The sequence below is a fragment of the Plasmodium falciparum genome (genome assembly GCF_000002765.6).
Source record: "Plasmodium falciparum 3D7 genome assembly, chromosome: 14".
In the NCBI taxonomy this organism is placed as follows: domain Eukaryota; phylum Apicomplexa; class Aconoidasida; order Haemosporida; family Plasmodiidae; genus Plasmodium; species Plasmodium falciparum.
The window spans coordinates 2794487-2812083 of record NC_037283.1 but is presented as its reverse complement, the minus strand read 5'-3'; the positions used below and the strand labels follow the sequence as shown (position 1 = coordinate 2812083).

At 14.8% G+C, this 17597-nt stretch overlaps 3 protein-coding genes across 3 annotated transcripts; all 3 read right to left on the bottom strand.

Annotated features, from left to right (window-relative positions):
* Window positions 1–17: 17 nt before the first annotated feature.
* Window positions 18–2606, bottom strand: PF3D7_1468400 (zinc finger protein, putative; the record flags this gene model as incomplete). Its single annotated transcript, XM_001348790.2, has 1 exon — window positions 18–2606. The coding sequence occupies one exon, from the start codon at window positions 2604–2606 to the stop codon at window positions 18–20; it is 2589 nt and encodes an 862-aa protein (XP_001348826.2).
* Window positions 2607–7470: 4864 nt separating this feature from the next.
* PF3D7_1468300 (leucine-rich repeat protein) lies at window positions 7471–8491 on the bottom strand (the record flags this gene model as incomplete). Its single annotated transcript, XM_001348789.1, has 3 exons — window positions 7471–7594; window positions 7729–8273; window positions 8411–8491. 3 exons carry the CDS (start codon window positions 8489–8491, stop codon window positions 7471–7473), a joined length of 750 nt encoding a protein of 249 aa, XP_001348825.1.
* Window positions 8492–8895: 404 nt separating this feature from the next.
* PF3D7_1468200 (telomere length and silencing protein 1, putative) lies at window positions 8896–9576 on the bottom strand (the record flags this gene model as incomplete). The annotated part of the gene is made up of 1 exon (XM_001348788.1): window positions 8896–9576. The coding sequence occupies one exon, from the start codon at window positions 9574–9576 to the stop codon at window positions 8896–8898; it is 681 nt and encodes a 226-aa protein (XP_001348824.1).
* Window positions 9577–17597: the final 8021 nt, after the last annotated feature.

Genomic DNA, 17597 nt, shown 5'->3' with positions numbered 1-17597 from the left:
ATATAGATAATAAATTTTTATTCTGATAAGAAAGAGAAAAAAGACACAAATGGTTGTTGTGAGGATAATTTTTCGTTGTTATCATTTTTATCTTTAAAATTTAAGTTATTACTTTTATTTATATTATAATATTCTAAAAAACAGGAATCCTTTAAACTTTGTAAAGCATGGGTATCATTACTATCATTGATTATATTTGTTTTATTAATTTGTGATGGAATAAATTTTTGTTTCATTGACATAATATCTAAATCATTTTTTTCGTCTAAAAAGTTTTCTCCTAATTGTTCCTCATAAAAATGTACTAATTCATTATCTTCATTATGTATAAGTTCATTTAAATTGTTAAATATATGTTCTTCTCTTTTATTAAAGTTAAAGTTAAATTTATTTAACATATTATTATTATTTTCATCATTTTCTAAGAACAAAATTGAATTATCCTTATTTACACTATTAATCTTGTCTTTTTCAATATATATATTTTCATTTAATGAATATTTTAATGTATTTATATCATTTCCTTTTTCATTTTTGGGTCTTTCAAAAATCTCATCATAGTTTTTTAATTTGGCATCTAAAGATAATCCATTTATATTACTATTTTGTTCTTCAACTAAATTATCTATATTAGTACAAACCGTTTTTTCAATTTTATCCTTATCGTTTGTATACAATTCTTTTTCCATTTCAGTATCGTTCCTTTCCTTTTTATACTCTTTATTTTCCATATGAAAAATAAAATCTTTATTTTTATTATATATATCATTTTTTATTTTATTAGCTGTTTTTTTGAGTTTCATAACTCTATTAAATTCTATAACTGCTACAATTTCGTATGTTATTTGTGCTATATTGTCCCATTGCTCAGATGTAAATGTTAAGTCTCCCTTCATTATTTTTTCACATAAACCCTTCAAACATTTAATAACTTCTAATAAATTGATTTCATTATTTCTATCAATATTTAAATTTGTTTCTACTGTTACATTTGACAATTTGGTATCACTACTAATTCTTTCTAATTCGTTATTTCGGTTTGATACACTTAAATCAATATTCTCAGAATTAAAATATTCATCATCTTCTTCTTCTTCTATGGCATCCTCACTTGTTGCTTCATGCTCATTGAAATTTATTTCATGAGCATCAGTACTACAACTTGAATGATTCTGTTTAAGTTTTAATATGTTCAAATTCTTATTATAATTCTTATTAGGGGTACTAATTGTGTCTATATAATTTGTAGAATTGTTTGTACTAAGTGAAATATTTTTACTGCACATATTTTGATATGATCCACAAACAGCTTCATTTAATTTGCTTGATAAAAATTCATTATAATTACAGGAATTCACATTTGAACAATTGGATTGTCTATTCATTTTATTATTATTATCGTTATTTTCATTATCGTTACTTTTAATGTTGTTATTATTATTACTATTATTCTTGTTAGGATTATTATTCCCACCTTTGCCATTAATACTACCATTCATAGAATCATTTTTCATATTCTCATTTTTTGTATTCTCATTTTTTATATTCTCATTTTTTATATTATCATTTTTTATATTATCATTTTTTATATTATCATTTTTTATATTATCACTTCTCATATTATCATTTTTTATATTATCATTTTTTATATTATCATTTTTTATATTATCATTTTTCATATTACCAATAACACCTGAAATATTACCTTTCGAATTACCCATATTATTATTACCCATATTGTTTGCTTCAAATGAACCAAAAGAATTAATCGAATCTTTCATGCTATTTCTTGAGTAGGTATTATTATTCATATGTTCAAAAGCACCATTTTTTTTTAACATATTCATTTTTATATTTTCCTCTGAAAAATTAAAAAAGCTATCTTTATTAAATACAGAATTATTAAAAGACAGATTAGATTTATCAACAGCGTTTTTAGTCATATCATTCTTATTAGATATAGTATCCATAGAATCATAAATTGCCGAGTTCATACTATTTGTTTTATTATTACAATAATGCATATCATCATTATTCATATGATCTAGTTGTATTATGTTGTCGCTTCTCTTTTTAAATGACATGTTTTTCATATATTTATCGTTTATAATACCACTACTATTTTTACTACATATATCTATCTTATCAACAATAATAACATTAGGAATATTAGGAATGTCAATTCCGTTTGTGAATGGCAACTTGTAAGTACCAGGGACTCTCGTCTCAGCCAAACCATGAATAAAAGGACAATAATAAGTATTACAAGATCCCTTTTTATAATCTTCACATCTTTTTGTTTTATAAAAAAGTGGATGATATAATATTTCTTCAGTAGAATGAGCAAAAGGACATTCTCCTCCTCTTAAACATAAACTGTTAATAGAACCATCTCCCCTTGTTTCTACATCAGGACACATTACAGTAATGTAACGTATAAATGATGAGTCACTTAAATAAAATGGACATCTCCTATTCCAAAATTCATTGTGACTATATTGACATCTATCCAATCCAAAATTACAACCTCCATTTAATAATCTCTTACATTGTTTCGTTCGAAAACGACTTAAATCTTCTTCACTCAAAAGTGTGGCATAAACCATTTTGTTGAAAATAAAAAAAAAAAAAAAAAAAAAAAAAAAAAAAAAAATGAAATACAGCGTATAAAATCAAATTAAATAAATTGTGTAATATAATATATTAATATATACTATTATACAATAATAAGTTTTTATTATACAAAATAAAAGAACAAAAATCAAAAATACAATTTAAAGAATAAAGATTAATTCAAGTACACATCAAATACTACAAAAAAAATATATATAAATATATAAACACAAGTTTATATACTTAAAGAATTTAATACACTCTTTAAAAAAAAACCTTAAAATATATAGACAACTAAATAAGTATATAAATATATTATTGTAGATGTATATGATTCTTCTTATATATATATATTTTTTTTTTTTTTTTTTTTTTTTAAATCTATTTCTATATTATTAACTTAATAATTTGGAACAAAACTATAAGTAAATATACTATGAAATATATATATATATATATATTTATATATATATATGTATGTATGTACTCACAAGGTGTACACTTTAACAAATTATGAATATCTACAAACAAAAGTAAAAATACATATACTTTTATTATAAATAATAGAAATATTATAGATTCTTAATTAATAAAGCATAATAGACATAAGAAGATTATAAAAATGAAAAATAAAAAAATGATAAACAAATTTAATTTAAAATAAATCCTTTATTTAAAGATATAAATACAAAGATATTATAAACATAAATAAATAAATAAATATATATATATATATATATATATATATTAAATCATTTTAGTCATAGAAACAAATAAAACAAAATATTATAGGTCAATACAACTAAAAAAAAAAAAAACAGAATTAAATTAAGAAAAAAAAATTATTACTTTTATTTTTATATTATATTATATTATATTATATTATATTATATTATATTATATTATATTATATTATATTATATTATATTATATTATATTATATTATATTATATTATATTATATTATATTATATTATATTATATTATATTATATTATATTATATTATATTATATTATATTATATTATATTATATTATATTATATTATATATATATATATATATATATATATATATATATATTTTGTTTTGTTGAAATTATTAGTATTATATAAATATTAAACATCAAATTTAAAATGAGAAAAATTAAATTAATAACCAAAAAAAAATAAAATAAAATAAATAATAAAAGATAAAAAAAAATTCAAAATTTAAATATAGACAAATTAAAACTACATATATTATATTGGAACGAAAAAAAAAAAAAAAAAAGAGGAAAAAACTATTATATAACATAATCTATATTATTCTAATAATATTAAATTATATTTATCTATATTTATTTATATTTATTATTATATATTAAATACTTTTTTATATGTATAAATATATATTTGATAAAAAAAAAAAAAAATTCTGTTTTTTTTTTTTAAAATATAAATATATTTCATTAATTTAAAACATAAGACACAAATACACACAAAAATATATAACAAAGTACATATATATTTAGTACTACAAAATAGATGAATTTATTTGATTAAAAAATTTTAAATAATATAAAATAAACTAAAATTAAAAAAAAAAGAAAAAAGAAAAAAGAAAAAAAGAATATATATAAATAAATAAACATATTTATTTATTTATTTATTTGTTTAAATATAAGGTGGAAACCCTATGGTTTCATTAAAAATATAATTTGTTCTGATCTTCCTTTTTAACATTTAAATGTACATGTTACAATTTAAAGTAAAAAGAATAAAATTAATATAACGTATAAAATTTTAATATAAAATAATATAAACAATTAAAGGTATAGACATCATAAAAATGAATAAATAAATATATATATATATGTGAAAAAAATAAAAATAATAAAGCTCATAAATTATCTTATCAAAAATTTATAAAAAAAAAAATAAATATAAATAAATAAATAAATATATATATATATATATATATATATATATATTTATGTACGTAAATGTGTAAAATAAAATATAAAGTAAAATACGAATTTTATGAAAAAACAATAATGAGTTAAAATTTTAATTGAACAATATTTTAAATAATACTATGCTTTATACACATGTTGTATAAATTTTTTTGTATTAAGAAAAAAAAAAAAAAAAAAAAAAAGAAACAAACAAACCAAGGAAATCAAATAAAATCAAGAAAAAAAAAAAGAAAAAAAAAAAAAAAAAAGAAGACATCAAATAAAATGAACACAAAACAATATATAAATAAATAAATATATATATATTTATTATATATATATGTGTCATGCGAATTTTTATCATATTAAAAAAAATAAGATAAAATCTATATTTGTTATATATATATATATATATATATATATATATATATATAGTTATATATTATATATATCTTATATATAAAAATTATATATGTATATATCATAAAAAAAAAAAAAAAATGTGTGCTAAATCTAAAATTCTGTTAAAAAAAAAGTTTACACTATATTTTATAACTTATTCATTTTGTCTATACAAAGAAAAAGATGAAAAAACAAACAATAAAAATTAGAATTAATAAAGTTAAAAAAAAAATAAGTAATTCTACATATATAATTTGGATATTTAATATATATTATATAATTTTCCAATATGTGTAAATTGAACCCATAATAATTGGGATGTATTATATAGATTATTATACTAGTGCAAATTATTTAAGAAAAATAAAAAAGAAAGAAAGAAAGAAAAAAAAAACAAAACAACTAAGTGCATAAAAATAAAATAAATAAATAAATAAATTTTAAGTAAAATTATATATTTAACACATATAATACAGAAATAAAAAAAATGATCATAAACATAAATTAATATTAAAAAATCAAAAAAAAAAAAAAAAATTAACAAAAGGTGCAATTTATTTATTAACGGAACTCTGTACTTAAAAAATTTTAGAATGGAAATTCTTTAAAATCAAGATAAAAAAAAAAAAAAAAAAAATTCAAATAAAATAAAATAAAATAAAATAACAATCCTTAAAAATATATATAGAATTAATATCCCATTTATTATCAATATATATAATATATATTTGTGTACACATTATATATATATATATATATATATATATATATATATATATATATAAGTATATGTTCTTTTCCTAATATTTCCAGTTTTTGTTTGTTTGTTTTTTTAATAAAATGTGGAAATTTAACTTTAACATATATTATATTGCTTAAAGGATAACATAACTAAAAATAATATTTACTTCTATTTTGTTATAAAAATTATAGGTATTATATGACAAAAAAATATGTTAACTTTTTAAAATTTAAAATATACACACAAAAAGTTATTACAAAAAAAAAAAAAAAAAAAATATATATGATATAAATATATAATATATATATATATGTTATTTCTTTTTCTTCTATAAAGCATTAATATGATTTGAAGGATGAGAAATATAAGAATTAATTAAATAAAGTAACATTTCACTTTTTTTACATTTTTAAAATTATAAATGTTTGATTGTGTACCTATTTTAAAAAAATAGGACAGTTATAAAATTATACAAATATTAAAAAAAAAAAAAAAAAAAAGCAGAGTATTGGAAAATTTTTGACAAATTATTGTTTTTAAAAATGTTATAAATTTTTATTAGTTTTAATTCTTGCATATATTTGAATTTTCTTTTTTTTTTATTTATATAATTATTTTGTCTTCATATTATATATTAAGTGTAAAATATATATATATATATATATATATATTTTTGTGACATTTATTAGTATAAATAGAAAAAAAAAAGGATCAAATATGAACACATCATTTTTATGTAATAATATTATGATGAAAAAATTTAATTTATTTTTTTTTTTTTTTTAACAAATATACTGTTAAATATGAAATTTAAAAAAATGCAATCAAGGCAAATATTATAATAAATAAATCATCATAAATAAGGTAAAATTGTTCTTTTTTTTATGTACCATTTTGTGAAAACACATAAATATATATTGACAAATATTACACACATATATATATATATATATATATATATATTAATTTTTTTTTTTTTTTTTAAATATACATATAATGTATATATATATTATATATATCTATAAATATATAATTAAAAGAATAATTGCTTTTACACATAATATGTTTCTGTATAAATATATATATATATATATTTTCCTTTTCATAATAAAATTTATTTGAAATATATAAAATGAAAAATATATTTACATTGTTCCATGGTTAATATTTTTCTATACTTTAAATCCTTTTTTCTATGGTTTAATTTTTTTGAGGCCATTAAAAAAAATATATATATATCACCTTTAAAAATTATTGTAAAAAGATATAGAAAATGTTATATATATATATATATATATATATATGTGTCATAATTACGTATAATGCTTTATTACCAAAGTAATAATAATATAAATAAATTTTCCTTAATTTTTTTTTTTTTTTTTTAATTCATAAATTAAATTACATGGACAAAATTATCTTCATGTTTTTATATAAACACAGATATATATAAAAAAAAAATTTCAGTTTATTATTCATATTTTTATGATTATATTAAACTTAAAAACATCTCAAGTTTCTTAAGAACATATTAAAATTTATATAGGAATGGTTATTTATTTAATATATGTAAATATGAGCATGCTCATTTTAGTGGTTCATATATATTTTATCCATTTATTGTGTTAATAAAATATAATTAAAAAATATTATAACGTAATTTATATATACTAATGAATAAATAATATAAATTATGCAAACATATAAATGAATATATATATATATATGTATGTATTACCGATTGTGCTGATAAGGGTAAAAAATATATTGTGATATTAAATCATTCCAAATTGAATTTATACTTATGTGTGTTAAAAGTAATATCAGATTTGTTCTTTTCAATTTTTGAAATATCATGGAAATCCAGAGATCTTATTTGAGGAAGATAATGAATTATAAAATGTCTTTAGGGAAATATTTTAAAAAGGAAAAAAATACATATATATATATATATATATATATATATATATATACAATATAATAACAAAATAAATATACATATAAGCATATAAAAATATTCAGATAATCCTTTTGTTACCTATAAAACTTGTTGTATATATCCATAATTGGATTATTTTCTATTGTAAATTTTTTTAATTTTAATAATGCTTGTAATTTTTTAACCTGAACAATATTCTGTATTTTATTAGAATGAAGATATAACACTTTTAAGTTGTGCAAATTTAATATACTATCATTTATGTCTTCTAAATTATTAAAAGATATGTCTAAGGTTATAATATTTAAATATAAAATATGTATTTCCAAATTTTTATGCTTATATATATGTATTAATATGTCATCCAAAAAATTTATATGTTCTAGATTGTTATTATTTAAATTTAAAACACTTATATTATTTGAAACATGAATTTCTTTATTATTATAATTATATATTGTCTTAGTTAATTCATTATCATCTTTCCTTTTAAAGGTAATAGCTTTGTTTGTACCTCCCCAAATTTTTAATGTATTTTCTAACTTTATATATTTTTCTACTTTGTTATTTCTATCTTTATTTAATGTATCGCTTACATTTCTCCTATTATCAGAATTTTCGGATTCCTCATTACTTTCATAACTCTTAACAAATTTATAAAATAGACATAAATAAAAAATAAATATACATGTATATTAAAAAAAAATTAAATAAAATAAAATAATGAAACATGTTTTAAACTTTTTATTTAAGTCTTTTATTTTTTGTCTTTTTAATTTACCAGTGAACCGTTCGTTTCGTAAAATGTGTGCGAACCATCATATTCTTTGTAACTTAATTCTAAAGAGTTAAAATCACACATTTTTTATTCATAAAAAATAAAATATATATATATATATTAAAATTTTAAAAAATGGGAAAAAGAAAGACGTTATATTTTTCAAATTATAATATTTAAGAAAAAAAATTTATACAAAAAAAAAAAAAAAAATTTTTTTACACAAAAAAAAAAAAGTTTACATATAAAGAAAAACTAATAAATACATATATATATATATATATATATATATATATATATATTTTTCAAAAATATAAATAAAAAAATATGAAAAAAAAATGTAAAAACATATGAAAAATAATATAAAATTATTTTTAGACATAAACAATTAAATAAGAACATATAGTTATCCTCATTTTTGTATTTTAAAAAAAAAAAAAAAAAATATATATATATATATATAAACAAATAAATAAATAAAAGTAGAATTATGTTCCTTTTTTATTTTTATTCATATTATGTAAATTTTTCAAAATTTGTCTTTTAAATTTTTCCGTTTCTTCAATATTTTTCATTTTAATTTCTAGAGGTATAGGTACCTCAGTAATTCCAGTGATACAGTTTAATTTTTCCGACGTATCTTCATGCGTAGTTTTAATTTTTAAATGATCAGATAATTTATATAAGTTATTAATAAGATCATTATCATTGTTTTCTTGTTTTTTATTTATTTCTTGATCTTGCTCATGCTCATGTTCTTGCTCTATTTGTTGTTTTTTCTTGTTATTTAATTCGTCATAAAATTCTTTCATATTTTCTTTAATAAATGATTCTATATGAGCTTCTTCAATTTCTTTTTCAGTTATATTTTTTGTAAAATGTTTATCTAATAATTTCTTTTCATTGTCGTGTTTCTCTATTACTTTTGTTTCATAATTTAAATTAGCCGTACTAATTCCTTTTTTTTTCATCCTCATATGTTGAAGTACTTTTAATTTTTTTGAAGTTTCTAAATTTATAAAATTATTTTCATCACTATGGTGTCTTTCTTCTATTTTGCCTTCTTTGGAATTCTTCCTATTGTCTTCTTCAGTTTTTAATTCGTCATCTTTTTCAGTAGGAATTCTTTTGCATTTAACGTCAATTTTTATTTTCCTCTTTTTAATCATAATAAAAACATTAGATTAAATTGTTATAAGTATAAAATTTCTTCTCATAGCTAATATTTTAATGGAAAAATCAAAAAAAAAAAAAAAAAAAAAAAAAAAAAAAAAAATATTTTATGCATATATACATATATATATATATATAATATTTTGAGGAATGCATACATTAAATAATAGGAAGCAAATAATTATGTAACATACAAAATTGATAAAAATTATATTCACATATATTACAAAAAAAAAAATAGAAATCATATATATGTCCTTTTTTTCTTATCGCATATATATTATTTTGATGTATTTATTCCCCTTTTCAGTACTATATATTATATTTGTATATATCATTTTAATACTTTTCCATAAAAAATTAAATAATAACAAATATAAAAATATATATATATATATATATATATATTATCATTCAAATATGTATTTTTGAAAAAGAAATATTTTTCTTATTATTGTGAACTATAAAAAAACATATGTAACATAATATTGAGGTCATACAATTTTTGGTCCTTCAAATAAAGTAGTTTAATTTTTTTTTTTTTTTTATATGCAGTTGGAAGGAAAGTGTACATAAAAAAAAATATAATATAGATATATTATAACTATAAATAAATAAAATATAAAATATATATATATATATTAAATTATGAGTGTTCATAATTATTTTCTTTTTAGAGGTAAAATATAAAAAAGTTATATATATATATATATATATATATATAATTTACCAATTTATAATATCTTAATTATTTTTACTGGAAAAATACTATTACATATACATAAAATTATATATCATATTGCATACCTTTTTTGAATAAGGGCTAATAATTATATACTATATATCTATACATATATTATATAGTAACTATAAAATTAATTAGGAAAAAAAAAAAAACAAAAATATTGCTCAAAAAATCATTAATGAAAAAAGATCCTATATAAATATATACTATAGATACATTTCTTTTTTGCTGCAATGAAAAATCTAATTCTTTAATTTTTTAAACATATGCTAGATCAAAGAATAACAAAGGAACATACATATATATATATATATATATATATATATAAATACATTTATTTATTTTCTATGCATTAAAGCATTTTAATTTACTTAATTTTTTATAATATCATCCAAATATAATTAGAAAGGTGAAATAGAAATATCTCACAAAAATATATTCTTCATAATAATAACTATATGATGAATAATAATTTATAAATAGTTATATCTTATTTTTATAATAAGGATATATATTTTATATTTTTAATTGGATTATGAAAAAATATAAAATGCGCATAAACATATATTCGACTCTTTATTATTAAGGAAAAAAATAAAAATAAAGAAAAAGAAAAAGAAATAATGTAACAATAAAGTTGAATAACAAAAATATAATAGTATGTTAAAAAAAAAAAATATATGAAGGATTAATAAAATATAATCTAAATAATCTTTTTTATATTCCTATTATAAAATAAAGACAAAGGAATGTAAATAAAATACTTATAATTAAATAGCATTTATTTATTTTTCCAAAAAAAAAAAATATTTTATATATTTTTTAAAAGTATATATATGTATAAATATTTTATATATTATCAATATCATTTATTATGAATATGTTCATATTTATATATAATGATCTTTATTATATATATCATTTTGCTTTTACTTTTTTTTTTTTTTTAAGCACCATAAAAAAAAAAAATGTTAATAATTATAATTATTTATATTGACATAAAAAAATAAATAAATAAAAATAAATATATAAATAAATAAATAAATAAACGTTTATTAAAATAAATGCACTATATAATAGGAGCATGTCTTATATCAATGTTTTTTTTTTTTTTTTTTTTTTTTTCAAAAAAAATATACATTTATATAAATACATATATGTATATTTTCTTTTTTTTTCCTTTTACGGTTTTTTGTCCACTTTCTCAAACAAAAAAAATACATAATTTATTTTTTAATTAGTATATATATATGCACATGGTATTTATGTAACATATGTATACAAATAAATATATAAATTATGTGCTATTATTTGAAGACACATAAAATTATAAAATAGTGTGTACAAGAAAAAAAAATTAAAAAATAGGAATAATATGTAATATATATATATATTTTTTATGTGACCAAAATGTAGGAAAAAAAGTTGCACATAATTATTTTTATTAAAAACCATTACTTTTTTTATTATATTCTATTTTTGTTTTATTCATATCTTTATTTGCATGCTTTTTAGAAAAATAAAAATTAAATAAAGACATATGTATAATGAAGAATAAAAAAATGTTAATAAATAATATTAATATATAAATAATATTATGCTTTATAAAAAAAATAAAAAATATAAGGCGAAATATTTTTATAATAAATAAATAAATAAATAAATATATATATATATATATTATATATATAAGACAATTAATTAGAATTATATAATAAAAATATGTAGTAATTAATTTCTTGTAATTTTATGTTATCTCAATTATGACTATATTAAAAATACAAACAAACAAAAAAAAAAAAAAAAATAAAATAATCTACGAAATTATATATTTTTTTGAATAATAATTTATTTTACACTTTTTATATTATAATGATTATTTCTAAAAATCATTTCTATTTATTATTTTACTTATTATTTATTTGTTCTTTATTCATTTATTATTTTTTTTTTCTCCTAATTTGAAAAAATAATATATTATTGGATGAAAATAAATAATTCTAATATAATGGATTATTGTGATTATATATATATATATATATATATATATATATTTTAATATTATATATGAATGAACTATTTAAAGAAAAATTATATGATAAGATCTTTATATATTCTTAATTACACTAATTATTTATAAACGTATTAAAAGTATATGTCATGTATATATATATATATATATATATATGTTTATTTTATTATTACTTTTACCCTTTAATGAGAACTTATATATAAATAGATATACCTATATTCCTAGAAAAAATAAATAAATAAATAAAACTTGTCTATCAATTATAAAAATAATAGAAAAGAATAAACTCATCCTTACTATTATGTCTATAAAAAGAGCATTCGTTATTTCTTCTTTTTTTTTTTTTTTTTATATTTTTTTTATTCATATTAAATATATTAATACGTGCATACAAAAATAAATATATATGTATATATTTATATATATATTTAAAAACTGCAATTATGTTATACTAAATCTTAATATATTTTTACTAAAATATTTTGAAATACTTTATTTGTACATATAGCAAAGTGTATTCTCATAATATATCTATATCTATATATATCTATATATATATATATATATATGGGAATATAATTTTTTATACATATGGAAATTATTTATCAGAATAGTAAATAAATTTGCACTGTACGCAAAAAAAAAAAAGAAGCATAACTTATATAAAAATGTACTTTTTAAAAACAACGCCAAAAAAAAAAAAAATAATAATAATAATTATAAATAAATAAAACAATAATGAGAATAAAATAATATATGATAAAATGATATTAAAAAAATAATAAAACATATATATTTTTTTACTATATTTATTTGTTTTATTTTAAATTGTAGTTTTTAAATGCTTATAAGACCTAATGGATTTATTTTACATAATAAGATATTCCATATTATAGTACTATTAGTAATATATAAATATATATATATATATATATTAAGATAATTTCTTTAGGGGGTGCTTTTATAGTTTTTATTATGTACTTTTAATATAAAATTAAGTATAATATTAATTTTATTATTATTATTTTTTTTTTAAGTAATAAAAAATCAATGAACTAATATATATTTATTAGTTGTCCTAATATAACATATTTTTCATTAATATTATAATTTCCTTATTCTTTTTTCTCTTTTTTTTTTTTTTTGATTTAATAATATCTTTCTCATCGTCTGGTAATTTATTTATTATATCACTGCATGTAAATTAGATTCCATCAAGCAATATATATATATATATATATATAAATATATATTAAAATAAAAAGTAAATAATGAAAAATATACTTATATATTCCAAAGGAAAGATTTGTAACATTATGAATTATTAAAAATTAATAAAAAAAATTATCTTTGAATATCCATAAAAGAAGTACCAAAATGAGAAATAAAATAATTAAAAATAATTATAATATATAAGCATAAATAATAATAAAAAAAAAAAGTCTCTTTTTAGTGCACATTTTATTTAAATATATATATAAAAAAAAAAAAAAAAAAAAAAAAACAGAAAAAGGAAATATTATTGCAATATATAATAATTATATATAATTATTAACTCAAAAATATATTACATTATAAATTTTTTTTTTTTTATCCTTAAACTTTCATAGTTATATAACATAAAAAATATATATATATATATACAATTAGGAAATTTCTTTATAGTTTCATGCTTTTTATATTATTATATATATTTTATAATATATATTATTTTTTTTCTCTTTTAGATATTATATTTAGAAATAAAATTTTTATAAAATAAAAAAAAAAAAAAAAAAAAGGTATTTTTTTATTTAATTATTTTAAATATGTAATATTTATTATTATTATATTTTTATTATTTTTATTTTTTTTTTTTTTTGCATATACATATTTTTATATTTTATGAATGAGAAAAAAAAAAAAAAAAACTTTAACACCCCCTTTTTATATTTGTCAATAAAGTATATATTATATCATATACAAATATATATGTATATATATATATAATATATATTATATATATATATATAATATAATATGTATATAATATATATATATATATATATTTATTTTATGCAATATATATTTATATATTATAAAGTATATTTCTAAATATACTTATGTGCATAAAAAAGAAAAAAAAAAAAAAAAACTTATTTTATATATATAATATATATTAAATACATATTAGATTAAAATATATATATTTAAGAGCAATACGTTATCAATTATTTTTTTCCTTCATTTTTGTATTATATATATATATATATATATATATATATGTATTATGTATATTATATATTTTTTATAAATACATATGATATATTTTAATATATAAAAAAAATATGCAATGTGAGATTTCTTTTTTTTTTTTCTTTATGAAAATAAATACTATTTTTTTTGGTATTTATGTATAATATATATATATATATATATATTAGAAAAAAAAAATTTTATTTTTTTTTATTTTTATTATATAACATGTTATAAATTTTTTAAAATTATATATGTGAATATTGTAAATAGCACTTTTTAGAAATAAAGAGAAATATTATATATTATAATTTATCATTCTTCAGAGAGAGAGAAAAAACAAAAAAAAAAAAAAAAATATTATAAAAATAAAAAAAGATTAAAAAATGTAGTTTTTATTGATTATTAATAATTTGGCACTTATTTTATTATATATGATATATTTTTACAAAATATATATATATTATATATATATGTATATAATATATTATATATATATATATATATATATATGTTACATACATATTATTTATAATTATTTTTATAACTATGGAAAAAAAAGAAAAATAAAATATATTATATATATATTATATGTTTATTTTTAAATTTGTATTATTTTATTATATAAAATAAATATTATGTAGTTTTTATGAGAGATTGAAATTTATATTCTAATATATTTAATAAATACTTAATTATTTTTTAATATTTATTTATTTATTATTTTTAATAATTCTTAAAATAAAAGTCTTTTCTGTTTCTTTACTAATATTACTATAAATATTATTATATATATAATTTATATTTATTTTTGTGGAAGCGTAAATATTTTTTTTATAAAAATATATATTATTAATAAAATATTAATTTTATTATTGTAAGTGTTAATTTTTATTCTTAATTATATAATTTATTATTAATTATTATTATTATTATATATATATTTATTATTAAGTTGTCATGATTATTTTATTATTTTGAATTTTATTACTAATATATATATATATATATATAGGAAAAAGTTAAACCTTTAATATAAAAAATTATACCACATTATTATGTTTTCTAATTTAAGTGTTATATTTTTTTTATAAATATATTACATTATATCTAACCATATATATTTAGTGTATTATGCATATATAAAAATATTTATAACATATATATATATATTTATATTTATTTATTTATTTAATATTTAATTTAGGTTACAAGTATTAATATATATTTTTAAATATACGTTATACACATATTTTTATTATTTGTATTAATTTTTAAATTTATTGTCGTATTATTGTTTTTTGTTTTTTATTACACTTTCAATGAATTGTTAATTCATTCAAAAAATAAAAAAAATAAAATATAACATAAAAGGTTAAAAACAGAAAAGAAAAAAAAAAGAATAGAACAAAAAAAGCAGATGAAATAAATACAATTTAAAAAATATTAATCATCGTGTAATATTCTAATTTTGTGTATACATGTATATATATATATATATATATATTCACAATTGTGTAATATAATTATGCATATATATATATATATAAATAAATATACCAAAAAAAAAAAAAAGTAGCAAGAAATTTGTATATGTTATTTGTATTGTTGTATAATGATTTGTATTTGAATTGTATAAAAAAAAAAAAAAAAAAAAAAAAAAAAAGAGGAAAAAATTTATTTATAATATATATAAAATATAAACACATTAAAATATACATTTATGTGTATTTGTTTTTATATTCATTATTTTATACATACATTTTTTTTTCTTTTTCTTTTTTTTGAATAATAAAATTTAAGTTATATTTAAATGCACATATAAAAAATATATACATATATATATACATACATACATACATATATATATATATATATATATATATATATATATATATATATATGTTTAAAGTTAACAATTGAAGTTATCACAACATAAAGAAAAATACATAATTTATAAAAAAATGACAAAATATTATATGAACATATATATAAATCAAATAAATGATAAAAACTAATAAATATTATTTTACGTATTGTTGTACTTGAAACAAATATACACAATTTATATGCATTTAACTTAAATACATATAAATTGTGTAATATATATATATATATATATATATATATATTTTATTTATTATAATGTTTCTTGAAAATATGTCTTTATGTAGTATTCATATGTAATTTATGTATTTTATTTATAAATGCAGTAATATTTAAAAAAAAAAAAAAATAAATTTTTAATTAAAAGGAAGAAAAGACGAACGTTATAAAAATAAGAATATATATAAGTAAAAAAAATATATATATATATATATATATATGTATATTTTTATGTAAAATAAAATATATGAAAATTAAAAAAAATAAAATATATTTTTATATCAGAATAATATATGTATATACTCATATATACATATACTTATAAATATGTACACATTTAACGCGTTGTAAGATTTATATGTAAATATTTTGCTGTATTTGTATATATTTATATAATATATATAATATTATTTATTTTTATTTGTAAGGATATTATTTTCATATATAATTTTTACATAAAAAAAAATATTTATTAAAATATATTACATATGAAGAATATATATATGTATATTTTTATAATATTTTTCCATATATTGTATAATAAATAAAAAATATATATATGTAAATATATAGGTATATATATATGTAGCATTTTTTTTTTTTTTTTTTTTTTATCAATTCTTTCGTTAAATGCAATTTTAATAAATAAACAAAAATAGTGAAAGTTTTTAAATTACAAGACATATATATATGTATATATGAATTTTTTTTTTTTTTTTTTTCTTTTTTTAAATCAATAAAAAAAATAACGGCATCCATCAGAAGATAAAAGAGTAAAATAAGTAAACATAGGAAAGAAACAATTAAGGAAGAAAAAGAAAAAAAAAAAAAAAAAAAAAAAAAACAACAACATCGAAGAACATATATATATATATATATATATATAATATAATATAATA